Raw genomic sequence first — 19179 nt, forward strand, 5'->3', positions numbered from 1 at the left:
ATCGGCCGGCCGATGTATCGGTCGACCCCTAATATAGATTAATATATATATTTTATTTTACCGTCACAACTCTAACCCTCCTTTCTATTGGCTAGGGACCGGCAAAGGGATCTGTTTTAACCATAGAAATGTTTTTATTAACATCCCATCATGGATCAGTCAGCAGCAGCAGTATTCATTTCATGTCTGGATGGGATGGATATCTACCTGCAGCAGGGGGAGAGAGACGCAGCGTGAAGAAGCCTCCTGTCGGTGCTCTGGGACCAGGGAGGAGCTCTCAGCATCACAATGGAGAAATGTGTTCATGGCAGAGTCTCTCAAAGTCTCAACAACGCCAGAAAAAGTGTCGCTAGATTTTCACAAGTCACTTTTCTGAATAACAGTCTCTAGAGGGTCTGAAAAGTCTGCAAATATAGCGAGGAAGTCGCTAAGTCAGCACCGCTGTGTTCCACAACCCGCCACCTCTCATGTCAGCGAGCAGCGTGTCGGGTTGATTACGTCACACATTGGAGCGGTTAAATTATCGTACATTATGGGATTTTTGGGATTATTGATCGTACATCGTACAGAGGGCAAAATTATGGTACAAATATGATAATTATCGTACACCTGGCAACACTGATACAGATGAATTATTCCAAAGTCACCTTTAAAGATAAGCGTGATGCATTCTTGACTTACAGAACAGACAGGAAGCCCTCCCACGTCATGTGTTACATCACATCACTCACTGACATAATTTATTGTGTAAATTAAACATTTTTATATCTAATGTTGACAGCTTAATAATGTGAAATAACTGATAAAAATAATTTGAATTGTGTGTTTTTTCATTAGTGTTTTCACAGCATGGGATGTGCAAATATGAAACTGAACTTGTAACAATATAAATGTTAGAGACAAAAAACAAGTAGAATTAAACGTTGAATTTAAAAAAAGTTGAAGTAAAATTAACTTTTTCTTAGATTAAGATTAGACATTTACTCGTGTTGAAGTTTATCATAAACTAATCAGACTCTCTACAACAAATAAAAATATATCCTATAAAACCTGTTCATGGGTTATTTAAAACACTAAGTAAACTGTTGAGAGAGTGGAATGTTGAGTCATCTTTGAAGGAAGCACAGGATGTGTGGGTTGGATGTAAATTCAGTGCAGGACCTGATGTTTCACCATGGAGCCAGTGTGGCTTGTAAATCAGCTTTCCATCACCATCTCTTCAATGGGCTCCATGTGGCTCTCAGTCTAATCCAGGTTTGATCATTATTCCCAAAGGACATGAGAACTGGGTTTCTCCATGCACAATAAGTTCACTGTTTAAATAATGACTCATGTCCACCGCTTACTGAGCAGTGACCACCATGGTGTAAACCATCTAGGCTTTCTTACAGGCGTGGGTTGTGGAAAATCAGACACACACAGTACAGTAAGTCGTAGCTAGATTTAGTCAGAGTGGGATTTCTATGTATATTTCAAGAGAAAAAAATGACTTTTCCATATTCTAAGCCAAGGAAAAAAACAGTGCCAGAACTCAACCAGCCTAGAACACTAAGCTCTACATGGAACCCGACTTTTATTTGTTTAAAAGCATTTGCTTGGCATTTGACAAAATAAAACCTTTGTTCTTTCTTTGGAAACAAGGCGTTAAAATGGAATTATAGAAAATAATGTTTTGATATATTATCTTGTTTCACTTTCTGTTCAAGAGAACTGCATGAATAACATTTTTCTGCTGTAAAAGCCTCCTGTTTAACTGGTTCTACATGATAAACTAGGAAAAATATGTATACCGGCCTCTGTAAAGCTGATCACCATCTCATTACCAGCTCTAAAGCACTTATCACCATGATCAGTGTTGACATAAGCCACTAATAATGATGCTGCAGCACAAAAAGCTTGAATAAAATAAATAAAAGTGCACCAGTGTGTCAAGATGCTGATCTGCACAGTTTATTGAATGGATCACACACAGTAAAATTGAAAACTTCTAGAGCATGCAGAGGAATACACGCTGTGTGTGAGTATTTCCAGCTAAGCCCTGCCCTCTCGACCTTTTCAGCTAACATCATTCCACAAAGTCAGAGGGTAATGTTTACTTGTTTTTTCCACCTCTTTGCATCCATCTAGTAGTACTGCACAACATCTGACAAGTAGTGGTTATGGATTGCATTCTTTTTGTGTGTGTGTCCACACTTCTTTAATAAGGACAGCTCAGGACTAAAACCCACTGAGTGAATAGTGTAGTCATTGTGCACATTAGAAGCCAGTGAAGGGACAGCTAAGTCCAGAAAGCCCCATGACTGTCCTGAACTGAAGAGCCCTGACCAACAGGGACTGCAGCTGCTTTTATCTCCTCCATGTTTCAGACAGTAAAACATTAGTGGAGGGGAAGGGCAGAGAGAGAACATTTAATCAGCTCATTGTGAAGCCACTGGGTATCAAACAGTTCATGCACTTCAGCTGAGTAATAAGACAAAGTTTTTTTCTTCCCTGAGTAAGTCCAGCCCAGTTGTCTTTCACCAGCAGCCACCTTCTATTCAAAACTATCTTTACAACATTTTACAAAGATTTTTTTTAAAGCTCAGCTCTTTTCAGCTATAAAGAAAATAACACTGGGCCATGTGTTCTGTTTAGATAAAATGTCCAAATCTGGAGACCTTGCTACAGTTGTGTGAACCAAGTCCAACAAAAAGCACCTGGATGCAACACATTCAGTATTAGAATCCATCATCTGTCAGAGCTTTGTAAACACAACATCTAAGTTTGTCTGCATCAAAGTTAGAGTTACCACTGAATAAAAGCTTTTGTCAGTTCAAAGGTTAGCAGCTTTCCATGGGAGTGGCAGAAGTACAGAGGCTAAGGTCTGAGTCAAAGAAAAAAAAAAAGTCTTCTGCAAGATTCCTTACAAACACAAATAAATAAATAAATTCTAATAAATAAATTAAATAAAATCTGTTTTAGTGAAATCAGGACTAGTTAGTCATTGTGTGCTGATGGATATCAAACCATCTCAACTCTGGGCAAAAAAGACAAAAATCAGTCAAGTGGCAGCCTCCCTGCCTGGGTATAATGAGAGCTAACTATTTACAAACTGTACAGAAACAAGCCCTTCAGTCCATAGGCAGAACCGTGACAGAAAGTGGCACTTTGAGCTGGAACAGTGGTCAGTGCCTGTAAGCTTTCAAAACTGCATGTGACTAAAGCAGAGGATAAGCATGACTCACAGGAAGCTTTTAGCTCTCACAGGGTGACCTCTGCTCATCACAACTAAGATTAAAACAAGTAAAACTAAATATATTTATAATAGGCAAGCAATAATATGGACAAATTTACCTTTTTACCTCTCTTGTCTGATCGCACTAATCTGATATGAGTCTGACAATACAAGTTTTGAAAGTCATCTAACACTGTGCAAAATGTACAAACAACTGTTAAGAAAATATAAGTGTAATACTTTTTATATTTAAATGCACATGGAGCTGTATAATAAAGATATTGGTTAACACAAACCTGACCACCTTTGAGAAAATTAGTAAGCAGTTAAAGGGGACATAGGCAATATCCACTTTTAGATGTTAAATGTATTTTGTTGTATATTAAGAGTCTCTACGAGTACAGAAAATGTGAATTTAGTCTGCCAGTTGCTGCAACGATATCTTTATATTCTGTTTGGGTGATATTTTTTAACCCATTCAGTTTTCTCTATTTTCTATGACATTTTCTGAACTATTATGTCAATATTTGGAATAAAAAAAATTGGTGGTCTTCATTCTCCTCTGGCACTGGATAAGACTCTGGCTAAGGCTGGATGGACAAGTCTTCCCTGGTTGACATTTTTTAACTAAATTGTAAATGAAATGTTTTTAAAGCTAATATCTATTGGTGTGAACCCCTCTATAAAACTAGAATAGGAAGCTGGAGGGAGCAGGGTATGAAGTGCCTCGTTTGGATTTAAAGATACAGCCTCAAAAGGAGTTGATCTGAGACACAAAGGGTGAAAGAGGGGCTGTTGGAGTTACATTAAGGATTTCGGAGCAATGCATTGCAGTTCGACTTTATAAAGACCTCATTTGAATGATTTAAATGTGAAAAAGAAGGATTTAAAAGCATATGTCTACTTTAGTACTTTTATTTTATTTAGTAATATTTACGATACTATTTTATTTAACTGTACCACCTTGTTTCAAGTGTTTTTTTCTTTCAACTAAAAACATTACAAACCTGTTAACATTCAGCGGAACGCCCGCATGCCGTTTTGTATTTGTTTTATTTTAAAGTATAATATCTGTTTCCTGTTCCGCCTCTGTCCATGAGCAATGCATCAAACTTGACATCTAGGCCCTCCTCTTTCGATTGACATCTCATTTGACCAACTGGGTTCAAGGCTGTGTCCAAAACAGCAGGCCGGGTCCTCCGAAGGCCTAATTTGTCGGCCGCATACGTCACAGCGCCGCGACGAAGGCCATCCAAAACCGAAGACTCATCCGATGCGACCGACAAATATGTCCTTCCTTTTCCTCGATTTGAAGGACTGGTCTGATGGATCCTTCCCGGCCCAGCACATCCCATAATGCATTGCGGCCTGACGGGAGATTTTTAAAGCTAGTAATGGCGGACGAAGCGAGAGAAAAGAATACATTTTAAATAAAAATATGGTGATATAAAATTTTTAAAAAATTAGTGGTTGTAATTCTAATACTTTTATTATTTGTATGGACAGGTTTTTAAATATTATTTTTGTCATAAAAAATGCAAAATAAACATGCACCTACAGCGGGTCAATTAGTTCTTCAAATGATACCTTTAAGTTAATTTTATAGTTTTGTGATATTAATAATGCTAATGCATTGATATTTTTCTAATTTTGATTTAAGTTTGCTTGTTTAGTGTCATCACAGTTGCTAGGTGACATGACGTACACCGGGGTAAGGAGGGGAGGCTAGACCGTCCAAATTCACAGCCTCTTTTTTTCCGGTCTTCCCCGTCTATCAAGGACCCGGCCCGTCACGACCGGGTAGTCTGGGTCCTCCAGAGGACCCGGCCTGTCGTTTTGGACATAGCCCAAGTTTCGCGTGTCTATGGCCAATAAAATCTCAGAAGTGACCAACTTTGTTAGTGACGGAAGATGCTGTGTCCAAAACAACAGGCCGGGTCCTCCGAAGGCCGAATTTGTCGGCCGCATATGTCATAGCGCCGCGACGAAGACCGTCCCAAACCTTAGACTCCTCCGATGCGGCTGACAAATACATCCTTCCTTTTCCCCGATTTGATTGACAGGTCCGATGGATCCTTCCCAGCCCAGCATATTCCATAATGCATTGCGGCCCGACCAGAGATTTTTTAAGCTAGTAATGGCGGACGAAGCGAGAGAAAAGAATACGTTTTAAATAAAAATATGGCGATATAAAAATTTAAATTTTTTTAGTGGTTGCAATTCTAATAGGTTTATCATTTGTATACACATGTTTTTAAATATTATTTTGTCACAAAAACGCGAAACAAACATGCACCTACAGCGGGTCAATTCGTTTTTCAAATGTTATCTTTAAGTTAATTTTATTGTTTTGTGATAATACTAATATATTGATATTGTTCAAATTTTGATCTATTTTTGCTTCTGTTTAGCATCGTCATGGTTGCTAGGTGATATGACGTACGCCGGGGTGGAGGGGAGGCTAGACCGTCCAAATTCACAGCCTCTTTTTTTCCGGTCTACCAAGGACCTGGCCCACCTTGACAGGGTAGTCTGGGTCCTCTGGAGGACCCGGCCTGGTTTTGGACACAGCCACTAACTCATTGGAGGCAGCCATGTTTCGGCAGTGTTATTATGCTAAGGAAGGCAGCTAACTCTCACAGGAAAACATTGTTTTCCATTGTTTTTTGGCCAGTTAGCTGACGAAACAGGCTAAGATGAAAATATATTTGTTATTGAGTGTTCTGAGTGCTTCAAGACATGGAACAGGGATTTTTGTGGCCAGGAGAAGTAACTTTATTTGGATAAAAAGACTTCCGGTCACCATTTTGAATCGCTAATTTGGACATATTTGAGGACAAAATGCATCAAATGTGAGTAAAAAACAAATGTTTTTTTCGCTGCTGGTGGATTTATAAGCTGTGTGGAATGTTAATGCTCTGAAAGATATAAGGATATATTGTTTATTCTTGTGGTTTGGCTGGTTATTGGTGGAATTTTGGCTGAAAGTGCAGTGTTTGTGTAAATATTTATGAATATTAATATGTTTTTTTAATTTAATCATGCTGTGAATAAATATGGATGGTACAATGTGTTTTGTGGGGGGTTATATCTTTAATTTGAGCCCATTTGATGGTCATTTGATGTCCATGAGTTGAAATTAGAGCGTTTTAGACAAGTGTACAGTTTGGACATATGTAAATGAGTACAAATATGCAAATGAGATATGCTGGATTGTACTTTGTGTCAAATATTCATATTTTATGCTACTGTTACCAAATTTGAACTGGTAATAGTTGAGAATTAATATTTTAGACCAGTAAAATTTGTTTGATAATATCTCATTCCCTTCATATTCTGTGACAGTTTATAAATAAAAAATAAAAATGTAGGGAGAAAAATATCTTGATTTTTGTGTATTTTACTTCAATATACTAAATACTAGTTACAGTTACAAAGAATATGACTGCTGAAGTTCAAAATTAAGATTATTAGCTTTAAAAAGAGACCAAGCTTGTGAATTTACTCTAAAGGGTTCAAAAGCAGTACTTCATTTAATTTGTGTCTACTTTTTAAGGCGTTTTACGGTATTTTATGCCTACAGGTTAAAGTCAGCAATAAATTGGGAAGAGCCGAGGTCAGTGCAGGCTGTCATGATAGGTGGGTCTTTAGAGGGAGGGGAGATAGGGGAGTGAGACATGGGCATGCCAAAGACTTTCCTGCATTTTTCACATTATTTTTGGCTGAAAGATGTGATTCCCCTGGATTTTAAACTGACAGATTCTCCTCTATTCTGAAGTACATATAGTCTGTAGAAACAGAACATTCTAGTTTGTCGCTGAGATCCAGATAAATGCTGAGTTTGTTGATAGGTGTGGTCATTAGTTTTTCATTTGCAAGCAAAGCAAATCTAAGGTGATCTTTGAAGAAGATATGCAAATCAGATAATTTTCCATCAACTGCCTTGAATCAAGTCAACTAGGCTACATAATCTTGCCACGTTATTGTCAAACAGGCTGTGAGGTTCATGGTTTAAAGTCTACAGTTGTATTTGTCCTGTGTTGACACAAACCTTGATTAGTAGACATTTACATTCTGACATCACAGTCTGTGCAGTGAAGTTTACAAGACTGCTTTTTTCACTATGAGAAACCAAAATCTGTCATGTATTACATAGTTATCTGAATTCAACACGGGATTAATACACAGCTGTTGCAGATATTCTCAAGCAAAGGTTAGAACAAGACTATCACAACACACTAGACACTGAGTTCCAAAGTGTGAACCTGGATTTTGAGTTTCCAGAACACTGCATCTAGCACCATACTCCACATGCAGCTTTATCGTCAAACCTTGTCCAGTCTTCAGAGTAGGACGTTGGGACAAAAGGGGCATACAGAGGTGTGTTTGGTGGGCAGCAAGGTTCAGACGTGAGCCTGACTAAGGCAACAAGTGAACCTGCATTCAAAAGGCAATTTGTTGATGGCTGAGGAACCAAAAGACAAATTACCCAGGTGAATGAAGGGCACGCCCCACACGGTAGCCCCAGGACAGCAACAGATGGACGACTGTGTGTCCAGAAACCTGACACCATGTCAAAAACTTGTTACCACTTCTACTTCTTCTAGAAAGATTTTATTGACTTCTTGGTGCTTTATGGCAATGGCTGATCCTTATGATTATCTAACAAAGGAAGTCTTTCATATAACATAAGAAGAAAATCAGATCTTCTGGCCTGATTATTTTGTAAAATGGCTATAAAACAAAAATAATTTTGATTAAATTTAGATGGAAGTGTTTTAGTGACAAGAAAAATCAAGATGAAACTTTATTAAACACAAAACTTCAACATTTTATTATTATTTTCTTAAATGGGAATAAAACAGTTTTTAACTCCTGTAAAAGTCTACATACTGCAAAAGTATTCATTAATGTGACATGTTACACAACATTTTCCATTGTGTAGAAAATGGGCACAAAATACAAAAATCTGGTTGCACCCAGGTTTTGTACCAGACAAGCTGAAGTTACCATGTAACGAGTTAAAACAAACGTTTTTATTTCCTTTTACTGATTATCCGACACACATCTGTGATTCACATCTTACATTCACTCTGTAATGTCAGCAACTAATGTCATCACCTTGGATGGCCATACTATCTGCATTCTTGGTTCATAAATCAGAGGATGATTACATCTCGTAAAGGAAAATGATATTCCTGTGCTTTATCTTGCTTTACTGCACAAGCTTTCACACTTCTAAATAAATAACATAAACAATATGTTAGTTAATAACCAGAGTATAACGTTTCCTTAAAACATGCAATACCTCTAAATATATGCCACAGATAAAATGGATAAAAACTGTGAAATTGCTTTGACATTATTGAAAGTGACTGAAGCTCAGAGAAACAAGAGTTAACTCCATGTGATTTGTCTTTAATATGCAGGATGACACCAGCTAATCATGACTTAACAATAAGCTGAAATGGAGACACACACAGATGTCTTACTGTCTCAGACACAGATTCAAAACAAGAAGAAATAATAATACTCAATAATCACAAACCAGTGCTGACTGTTCACTGTCTGGTGTTAGACGAAAAAAGAGGGAAGTGAACACCTTTAACTTCTTCCTCCTGCTTTAACATTACTGAAAAAACAAACAAACAAACAAACAAACAAACAAACAAACAAACAAACAAAAAACAGACTGCAGCCAAACTCATAACTCAGGCACGATATATTGTGGACTGTTTTAAATATAGAAAGCAATCTGTGCTACTGTAGCCGAAGTTTGGGCTTTAATAAATGTAAATGTGTGCTTCAGTCCTTTTGGTGTGTTGGTTGAGATCACAACAAAACTTCCAACTGTGTGTTTGCCAAAAACAGTAAGCACCCAGGCAGACAAACACAATTAAACACACACACATACACACATATACACACACACACACACACACACACACACACACACACACAGCACAATACAATCCAACTCTGGTGACCTACCAGGTATGATCTTCATCTACTAGAAAGTATGACGGTGAGCGAGTCGACAGCTGGTTGAAAGGAAATGAGGAGGACCAACGACTCTCCTGTTTGTTTGCTCCGTACTGCTGTGCCTCCCCCTTGTCTCAGATTTTGACAGGCTGTGCCTGCTGCTTGGATCCATCAACATGCTCCCCTATAGTCAGGGGAGGAGGAATGACGTGTTGAGCCTGGGGTAAGGGAGCAGGTCGAGGGGCATAGAGCACTGAGAGGGGTGGGCAGCTGGGGTGGGTTAGAGCCGACAGGCTATAAATATCCAACCGAACCAGATGATCACAGAGTCACAGTTAGAAACTGATGGCAGGACTCTGGCAGGACACTTTGCCATAGACTGCCCACCAACGCAGGCAGACCACCCCCTCCCACTGTGTCTCACAGCTTATTCCTTTGAAGATGATGGCAACAGGTCAGATCTGACACCGAGTCACAGATCTCAGCCAAAAATCAGTACTCATATGACAGCTCAAGTCTCTCAAACACATAAAACATATGCTTAATTGATGATACAATATTTTATGTGATGTATTAATTGCAGGTTGCTGCTTTTAGCACATGTTCTGGGGCATAATTTTAAAGATTCTTTCTGTCATTGTCAACATTCTTTGTTAATGTAGATGACACAAGTTAAACTTGATACATTCAGCATCATTATTGGAAACAGCTTTGGCAGATAAACCAACAAAAATAGCAACAACTATAAATATGAAAATAGAGATCTCACAGTGATGAGATATTTACTCTATCAAAGTAGTCTCACACGTAGCTTGGAGACAGACACTTTGAAAGCCCGGCCTGTTCTTCCAGAGTTCATCACCTGCTGTATCGGATTACACTAATGCTAAACATTCTCTTAAAATAGACTTCCATTATACATAATGCTATGCCAATTGTAGTGTTGACAATTTGCTCCACTTTTGTGTGATGCTAAAAGTAATTCAGGGCCTGGACACTGGGGTTAAGACAGACCTCTCTTTCAGTGCAACAATATTACTAAAAATGGAAGTCCTCAGTTGAGATAAAAAGCATCCATGTTACAGGAAAGAGATTGGAGATGAAGTCATGCATATTCCCCATTGACAAGCTCACAACTTTACACATGTAGTACACCTATTCATATTGGGACACAGATTAGGGAAAGCATGTTTTAGGGTATTAAAGTTATCAGACCTCTTGCCCAACTCTACCCAGATACAGTGTAAAGCCCTATTCGCATGGGATAAACATTATCTGGGGACCCCATGTAATAAATAAATAAATAACTTCTGACATCTGCTTTTTATGTGGTGGATTCACACAGGATAACCGAAACCTGAGATTTTGCTGAAATTTACGGACATCTCCCTGTTATGATATCAACCTGCTGCGCTATGGTCACAGCTTTGCGCTGTGTTACTGCCAGCATCGGCCAGAAGGCTACAAACAGGAAAAAAATTCTTACCGCACAGTGCAATGCATAATGTGAGCCACCATTTGCATCTGATTTTGCTCCTTCTCTTCAGCCTTTTCTTTTTGATGCTGCATGTTACAGGTCAATAGGTTTTGCTGGCCCGGGACCCAAAAGATTTACAATGCACTCCAATTCAGCCTCCATTCTTCACCAAAAGAAAAGTGTGCCCAGGAAACAAAAAACACCTAATTACATATCGGATTCTGCCCATTCAGAGATGCCTATTCGCATTAGGCTAATATTATCACAAGACCTCGGAGTTCAGCAAAATATTAGATAATTTGCGGGGGAATTTCTACTTTACTAATTACTGATACGACTGATTTGCATGGGATTAACAACACAATCTCTGCAACTGTGGTCCCTACGTAAAACTAATCCTGTAGGGCTTTAGAAATTACATTTGGTCAACAAAAGACAATGACATGTCTGAAGCAGTGATTCTCAAATTATTTAGATCAAAATCCACCTAAAAAAATACTAAGTAAATATTGTTACGAAAGCCAATAAAAACCAGTCCTTTGTACTATCAAAAGAAATAATTTTTTTCTTTATTTATTTATTGACTTTTATTAAAGCAGGCAAATTCCACTGAGATCACACTTTTGCCAGGGCGCCCTGGAGGAAGTCTATTGTACATGTTTTTGGTCTGTGGGAGGAAACCGGAGTACCTGGAGAAAACCCACACAAACACGAGAAGAACATGCATACTCTGTACAGAAAAACCCCAGGTCTGAACTGGGGATCGAACCCAGGACCTTCTTGTGAGGCATCTACCACTGATCCTTCTATCTTGTTCACTTGATAAACCTATTGTTTCAATAGACTTGGTATTTTTTTCTTGGGGTAAACATAATACATGGGATATTAACTGACCTGAGTCAACCAGAATCCAAACAGTTATGATCACTGAACTGAGGGATAAACCACTGAGATACAAAAAACACCACACCTAACATTGGTTGAGGGGTGGGTTAAAGGTGGGATCGTTTCAAGCATTCATTTTTTGACAGCAGCATCATACAGTATATACTGTGGTCCTGACACCTCCTTAATCTTACATCCATGCTGTTTTGCAACTTTGTTGCAGGTTCTACAATTGACTGGCAGTGATTATGTAGAACTTTAGTTATAGCATGCACTCCAGTTTCCACATGGATTCTTAGAATTTCATTTACTGCAGTTTTACTTCAACTTTTCATTTGAAGTCTAGATTGCAATTTGCTGCAACCACATTTTTGTTATTTCTGCTAGTTCGGTTGCTTACAGATAATTAGCTTGTTATTTAGCAAATTTCACTAATTTATTCAATTTCAGAAGATAAGTTCAGTTGTCTTGTTTTTAGCTATTTTTGGGATTGATTTATCATAAAATCTTCACCAGCAATTCGTAATTAGTTGTTACTAGAATTTCTTCTCAAAACCAGTAGAGGAATCATGCAATTTAAAGCTTGGAACTCCACACTCACCAGTTTTGAATTTAATAAGTTTCTGGAGAGGAACAAAACGTCCTCAACTACAGAAAAGAAGCCATCAAAAGGTTAATATTCTTTGTGGGCCAGACAAATTTTGCAATGTGGAGGTGTTTTGTTTTTTTATGTTGTTGTTGTTGTTTTTGTACGTTGTTGTTGTTTTTGTATGTTGTTGTTGTTGTTGTTGTTTATGTATGTATGTATGTATGTATGTTGTTGTTGTTGTTCACCACTAGAGGGAACACCACAAGTGGAATTGTACCAACGTTTGAGAACTATTGGGTTAAAAAGAATACAGACAGGAAAATCACTTGCTGTATGTTAATCATGAAAGTTTAGGAAAATTATCAACTGTCCATTCTCCTTTCCTTCAAAACAAAATCTACAGTATATTAGTCAGCCTCTTCAACATGTTCCTGGGAAATGACTAACAGCAGAACTATTTTGTCCAAACCCTTGTTGTACTCCACATTACCCATTCCTCTGTTTTGGGGGTTTGGTCTATTTATGGAATAATATCTCTTTTACTGCTGCAACACATTTGTTATTCTTCACCAGTTTTACATAGCAATCCATTTACAACTAAGCACCTAATGCTGACTTGCACACTGTCATGCCATGAAAACAAATAAGCTGTCTCTGAATGTGTATTTTTGCAGATGCTAAACCTTTGTATGATAGATGAAGGCAAAGGCAAATAGGCAGATGGAGGTACTGTATGAGCACAGGTTTTGTGTTTTCAGCAGTGGCACTTATTTCACTTTGCTGTTAAAATGTTCACTTGGTTTGCTTGCATCCCAGTTTTTGAAATGTAGACTGCAATATTCTGACTCTCATAATAAAATACAAGACGTGATTTCCCAACCAGTCAGCTGTAAAAGATATAGCACGGCAGCTAAGGTCATCTCAGTTTGTTTATGGTGAAACAGTGTTGGCCAGAAGTAGAAACAGCAGCAGGAGATTTTACTTAAGCTGCCAAATCACAACAAAATCTTCTCATAGACAGAATGAGTTAACACACTCACTGTCTTTCTCATTTTTCATCTCCTTTGTTAAAAAGGCCGAACTCTGACTTTTAGCTCCATGATTTAAGAACGGCCAGTGTGAGTCACAACATTAAAATGACATCCCACCACAATAAAAGAAACAGAGCTGCTATACATTTTAGCTGTTCATTTCAATCACACAATGTATGCAGTGGGCATAACTTTGTAGATGAAAACACAGAAGAGCCCAGAGGCATGTCTGGGATGTGACTTTGTTTAATTGCCTATGGTGCCATGTGTGGGCAAAGTTTAACCACCCCCTCAAGCAAATCTAGTCATTCCAAAATTGTAAACCTTATGTTTATACATACACTGCATTTTTCTCTCTGCCGGAAAATAAAAAAAGCCATATGCAAAGTCAAACGTTTCCTTTAATATTTAAGCCAGTGTGTTTTGAAAGAAAAAATTTTTTGTGGCATGCCTTATATTAAAATATTTTTCTTTTTCCTATTGCTCATTATACAGATATGCAGGAACTGAAAAAGAAAGTGTTAAAAGAGAAAAGTAGACGTGCAGAACTAAAATCTTCCAGGATGTAATTGACTTGACTGACAGCCATTTAATTAAGCAACCTACCAAAAATAGCTCACTTTGAGGACAACAGATGAAAACAATAAAAATAACAAAAAAAATAATAATAAAACATCTGTGGAAACTCTGCCTTATAAAACACCAGGCATCAAAGGTGAGAAAAAAATCTGGTTGAATGTTTGCAGTGTATTACTAGAATTTGCAGTGTACCTAATTTCCCTCTGGGATCAATAAAGTATTTTTGAATTGAATTGAATTGTATTATTTATGACCAAAAACATGCACAAGAGGTTGCCTTCAGGCCCTACCCCACTGTAAAAGAGATACGTGATCTCAATGGGATTTGTCTCATTAAATAAAGGTAAAATATAAATAAGTTGTAATAAAACTCTTACTGGACTGTAGCAACTGGCCAAAGTAAAATATGAAAACAATTAATGGACAGCAGATGTCAGTAGTGCACTACTGTGACCATATGCACACATCAGGCACACATCAGACACACATCTTCAGTTAGACAACCAAGCTTTACATGTTTACTCATATTGTCATTATCAGTTCAATATACAGGTTTTTTACAGCTGCAAATAATAAGAAGAAATAAAAGGTGTGTTTAATTGAAAATAAGGCAATTTTGTTGCATTTGTGAGCAATTTTTTTTTTCTCACAGCAAAAAGACAATTATTTTTCTTATGAGTAACAGAGAATGAAGAAGCCAGACTGGTAATAGAAACCAGATCTGCCGTCACGTGTGGATCCTAACAAACACACCCATAAAGCTATGAACGACTATTCCAACTTCCTGACTCAGTCTGCTGCTGACGCCCACAACAGACAACGCCCATGCAGCTCATCACAAAACCTCTGAAAGTGAAAAAGAAATATTCAAATATTTATGAAAATAACTTTTTCCCCTTTTAAAATCTGTAAAGTATTACATATAATCTTAGTGCATGTGTAACTTCAGCTAAACCAACAGAACTGTGTGGCATCTGACAAGAAACTTTCTGTAACTTTCACTTCTGCAGTCTAGCAAAGGCAGATATAAAATGTTATCTCACTGCCTTCATAAATCCCATACTCTGCATTCACAATAACATAATGGTATGCAGGCAGTACACTTATCTCTAATAAATAACAGACTGAGTAAAGAAGAAAAACAACCACAGAATGTGAACCGAAGCCAAGAACACAGTAATACTGAAGCAAAGATCCCAAAAGCACCACACCTTCCTCCCTGTTTGATTGGGCTGTAAAGTCATGCACAACTGCCTCTGCAGAGAACTAGTAAGGCTGAATTTCAACAAATAGCCCCACCTTGTTGGACTGATGCCTGCATAATCACTTTGGCAAATGCTCAGTGATATCTCCAGAGATTACTCTTCTAAGCAGAGCTTAACTTATTATCCAAGACAAATGGATTCTCCACCCAAAAAATGGAACTTTAAGGAATGTGATGGACTATAAAATGAAAAACACAACTACTGTGAAAAGCAGAAAACACAATAGACTTCATGTTAGTTTAATTCTGACATAAAACTGAGTTTTTAAATTGTAACTTTAACTCAGTGGAATCAAAGGAATGTTGTCTGTTTGAAAGGTTTCAAGATTACAACAGTACAACTGAGGCTTAATCTATTTCAACACCCACATGACTAAATCACAGCCACATGTCAATAGTCACTTCTCACCCTCATATTGAAGCAATTCCTAAAGAGGGACTGTCTCCACATCCCAAACCAAAGCCTCTGTAATGTGCATCTCTCACACAAACTGTATTTAAATCATCCTAAATAGCACTGAATAAATGTCAGACATTTTTATTGTGGGAATGCTGAACACAGTCTAAACAACAGAACACAGAGGTGTAAAGCAACAATAGTAGAGCTGTCATAAAATGCTCTACCTGAGCTTCCACAGTTCAAAGTGGAAATCTAAGTGAAGAAGCAACTGCATCACGTGCACACAGCGATTAAGGCCAGGCAGGAAGTAGGTCAGTTAACGTTTAAACAAACCTTCAATGAAGTTAGGCCACGTCTTCTCCTCTGGCTCCCCCAGTGAGTGGTCCCACGCAGTCTCAGGTGAGGCTCCCTGCACCTTGAGCCCTGCTGCCCCTGACAACAGAGCTCGCTCTAAAGCGATTTCTTCCAGAACATCCAGGTCCAGTTCATCTTCCTCTGCCTCAGTCTGCACAGGTGGAGGGACGGGCTGCTCACCGGAAACCTGAGGGCTGAGGACTTGCTTTACTTCAACTATCTCCTCTACCACCACTATTTTCTTCCTCATGGTGGCCTCGTTTGTGTCAGGTATATTGGAATCAAAGGTATCTGCCAGGTGAGGCTGGTCAGGCTGGGCTACAGGTGTGGTAGTAGCAGAGGGTGTGTCCTCTTTCAAGTCCCTCTTCTTGTCTTCCTCGTGCTTAGAGGCCTCACAAACAGAGAGCTTTTCCTGTGTGCTGCACTCTGCTGCCTGACTGGCCGAATGTTGTGCAACTCTGGGAGGCTCCTCTTGCTTGACAAAAGGGCTGGCCTGTGCCGCAGCTGCCTCTGCTGGTGATGCTGACGCTAATTCTGCGAGTGCACTCCTCACATTGGAAGAAGTTTCTGGTTTTGGAACCTCCCGCTTGTTTTTTTCTGCAGAGAGCTGTACTAACTCCTCCTCTCCTTTGTCTGTCGGGGCCTCAGAGAGCACAGCTGCTGCCTGACTGACTTCCTCACTGCACATTCCTTCAGGAATCATCTTTGAAGGAACTTTAGTGTCTGTCAGTTCAGAGGCCATGACAGGGCTTTCTTTATCTGCATCCCTAGGTAGTGTTGTTATGTTAGAGGTTGGAAGTGTTTCTGTTGCAGGTTTTGTGTTTAGAGCTTCTGATTCTGGTGTCTGCTTAACTTTTCTTTTACTTTTTCCTTTCTTCTTTCCCCTTGATATTTCCTCTGTAGCCTTTTCATTCTTTACACGATATTCAGACTCCGTTTCGTCAGATACTGATAGTAACTTTGGTGTTTTGTCTTCAGGTTTAAGACTTGGTTTCAGGAGCTCAACTTGACCTGTTTTCTGCATAATCACTGTTTCCTTTCTGACAGTTACTTCCTCTGATTTCACTAGTCCCACAAGAGGAATAGACTTTAACTTGCCTTTGGGACTTAATTGCTCCTGTATGATATTGCTTTCAGTTCTCTTTTCTTGTACATATTCAGCAGATGATGGTGTCTCACCTAATTGTGAAGATGCTTCTTTGGCTACAGATTTATTTATTTTTAATGACACCTCCTCTTTCAGCATTTCATCAGTTTGTTTGGAGATTTCTTTGTGGTGTTTCTTGTTATCATCTACTTTAGCATCAACCTTTTCTTCCCCAGATGTCTTCATGGAGGTAGACATATGCTCAGAGGTAATAACGGGTGTTGGTGGGATGGCATCTTTAGCTACTCCCACCAAAGACATGCCTTGAGAGGTTTCTTCCTTTTCCATCTTTGACTGAGGCAGTTGTTCAGTATTAGCGCTCTTGGATTTTTCACTTGAAGACTTCTTTTTCTTTCTCTTTGTTTTAGAGGTTCCTTCACTTCCTTGTTTTGTGTCATTAACTGCCTCTGTGACAGCAGCATTTTGAGTGGACAAAGAAGATTGGATGGTTTCCTGTACCTGTTTTACTGAGACTTCAGTGACCACTTCTGGAAGAACAGTTTCATCTCTTTCAGCATGTGGAATCCCCTTTACACTAATTTCTTCCTGTTTTGTGATCATCTTGATTTCTCTAAGTGTCTCTGTCACAGGTTGAGGGACTTCAGACCTGTCCTGAGGGGCTGAGACAGGTAGAGTCTCAGGGGTAGATTTAGCATCAGTCGTTGAGGATGTCATTTTGAAACGAACTTCAGCAGTTTCAGGCTTTCCAGTCAGATTTGGTGAGATGACTTCAGCTTGAACTGGTTTTTGATTCACTTTAATGTTGGCAATACCATCCAACACATTAGCAATATCCACTGGCTTGCTAGTGCTGCTCTCAAGCTTAAGTTCATTACTCTTTTGATTTACGATGGCATTTTTATCTGTAATGTCACTATTGTTTTTAGATTTCACTTGGACATGTGTCTTCATTTCAATGAATTTTCCTGAAACCTGATGAAGCACTTCTTTCTTTAGCTGCCCATCTTCAATATCAGCAGGTTTATTATCAACTGGAGTGACAGGGCTAGTTAAACCTTTGAAGGATTCCTGAGCAGTTTCCTTTTTAGGAACAGGTTTAGGTTTTGCAATTTTTTTTGCTGTTTTACCTGAGATAAAGATCTCTGCAAGTTTTGATTCCTCTTCGTTCACTTCTACATTACAAAGCACAGTGATGGGTGAACTGTGTGTAATCTCTTCACTAACATTCAAGGAAGCTTTTTCATCAGCAGTCTCAGGCTTTTCTTTATTCTTTATCTGTTTATTTGTTTCAGTACTGCTTGTAAGCTTTGATGTTGCAGCACCTGCTGCCACACCAACAGCAGTCACAGGTAATATTAAGGCTGCTGAGGTAGAGATCAGAGTGGTCTGGGAGCCATCCTGTTTCAAAGCCTCTGTCTGAACAGGATCAGAACCTGGAGCCTTCTTCTTTTCAGCTTCCAACACTCTTCTCTCCTTTGATGCACCTGGATTTTCTTTTATCATGCTAGGCTTCTGGAGATTGACTTTTTCTACTACTTTCTCCTCAGTGGCCATCAACTCATGGTTGGAGTTAGCCCCTCTCCTGTAAAGAGGTCGATGTTGATTCTCAAACTCCACTTCTGGTTTTGGCCTAGTTGGTTCTGCACTCAGTGGACAACCCCTGAATCTCGGGGTTCGATCAGAGTATCTCTCCTGGTCTCCAACACCCATCATCTTATGGCGGTAGCCATGGCGCTCAGCTAGTGCTTCCAGGCTCTCAACTTCATCCCTGCGGCCTGGCTTGGGAACGTAAGATGTAGGACCTTGTACAGATTGGACCCGAGCAGCACGATGGGGAACAGCCAGACTGGCAGCTGGCCTCCTAATCCTCTGCAGTGAAGCTGGAACAATCTCAGTGGGAAGATGGAGGTAGTCGCGCAGGTAAACAATGCCATCATTGGTCAAGTACCAGTAGAAATGTCTCCAAGCAAATGTTTCCTTCACATAACCTCTTGATTTAAGAGAGCCCATTGCACGGATTACTTGCAGGTTGCTCACACTTTGTATTTCAGGGTGCTTTATCTGGGGCCTTTTGTCTTTCTTGGCCACCAATACACCATCTCGAAACAAGACTTCATAGATGACTTTTAGGTCCCTCATGGGCATTAGCATGCCAGCAACCATTGTGCCTTAAGTCAGTAAACTTTCTCAAAACAAAAAAAATAATAAGATAAGACTAAGCAAAGTGAATGGCTCAAGTCTTAGGTATTACGGTATGAAGGAATCCAGTAAATCCAGCTGTAAATTGATTCTCAAT

The 19179-nt window shown here is 39.0% G+C and overlaps 1 protein-coding gene and 1 long non-coding RNA gene across 23 annotated transcripts in view; one reads left to right on the forward strand and one right to left on the reverse strand.

The window, feature by feature from the left end:
- plecb (plectin b) overlaps window positions 1-19179 on the reverse strand; it is a 189240-nt gene that overhangs the window by 64196 nt on the left and 105865 nt on the right. For 9 of the 22 annotated variants that reach the window (XM_014019086.1, XM_014019085.1, XM_014019082.1 and 6 more), the window contains exon 1: window positions 15755-19134. The exons of 11 other annotated variants lie outside the window; for them this stretch is intronic. In XM_014019086.1, the coding sequence (XP_013874540.1) occupies window positions 15755-19046 (3292 nt within the window). In that variant the 5' untranslated portion in view covers window positions 19047-19134. Of the gene's footprint in view, window positions 1-9205; window positions 9252-15754; window positions 19135-19179 lie in introns of those variants that run through there. 2 more of the 22 variants (XM_014019103.1, XM_014019105.1) reach the window with 2 other exon arrangements.
- The window catches only part of LOC106525015 (uncharacterized), a 29466-nt gene continuing 29008 nt past the window's right edge, over window positions 18722-19179 (forward strand). The window contains exon 1 of the long non-coding RNA XR_001311058.1: window positions 18722-18803. This is a non-coding gene — a long non-coding RNA (uncharacterized LOC106525015). The remainder of the gene's footprint in view (window positions 18804-19179) is intronic.

Source organism: Austrofundulus limnaeus, unplaced genomic scaffold (genome assembly GCF_001266775.1).
Source record: "Austrofundulus limnaeus strain Quisiro unplaced genomic scaffold, Austrofundulus_limnaeus-1.0 Scaffold209, whole genome shotgun sequence".
In the NCBI taxonomy this organism is placed as follows: domain Eukaryota; kingdom Metazoa; phylum Chordata; class Actinopteri; order Cyprinodontiformes; family Rivulidae; genus Austrofundulus; species Austrofundulus limnaeus.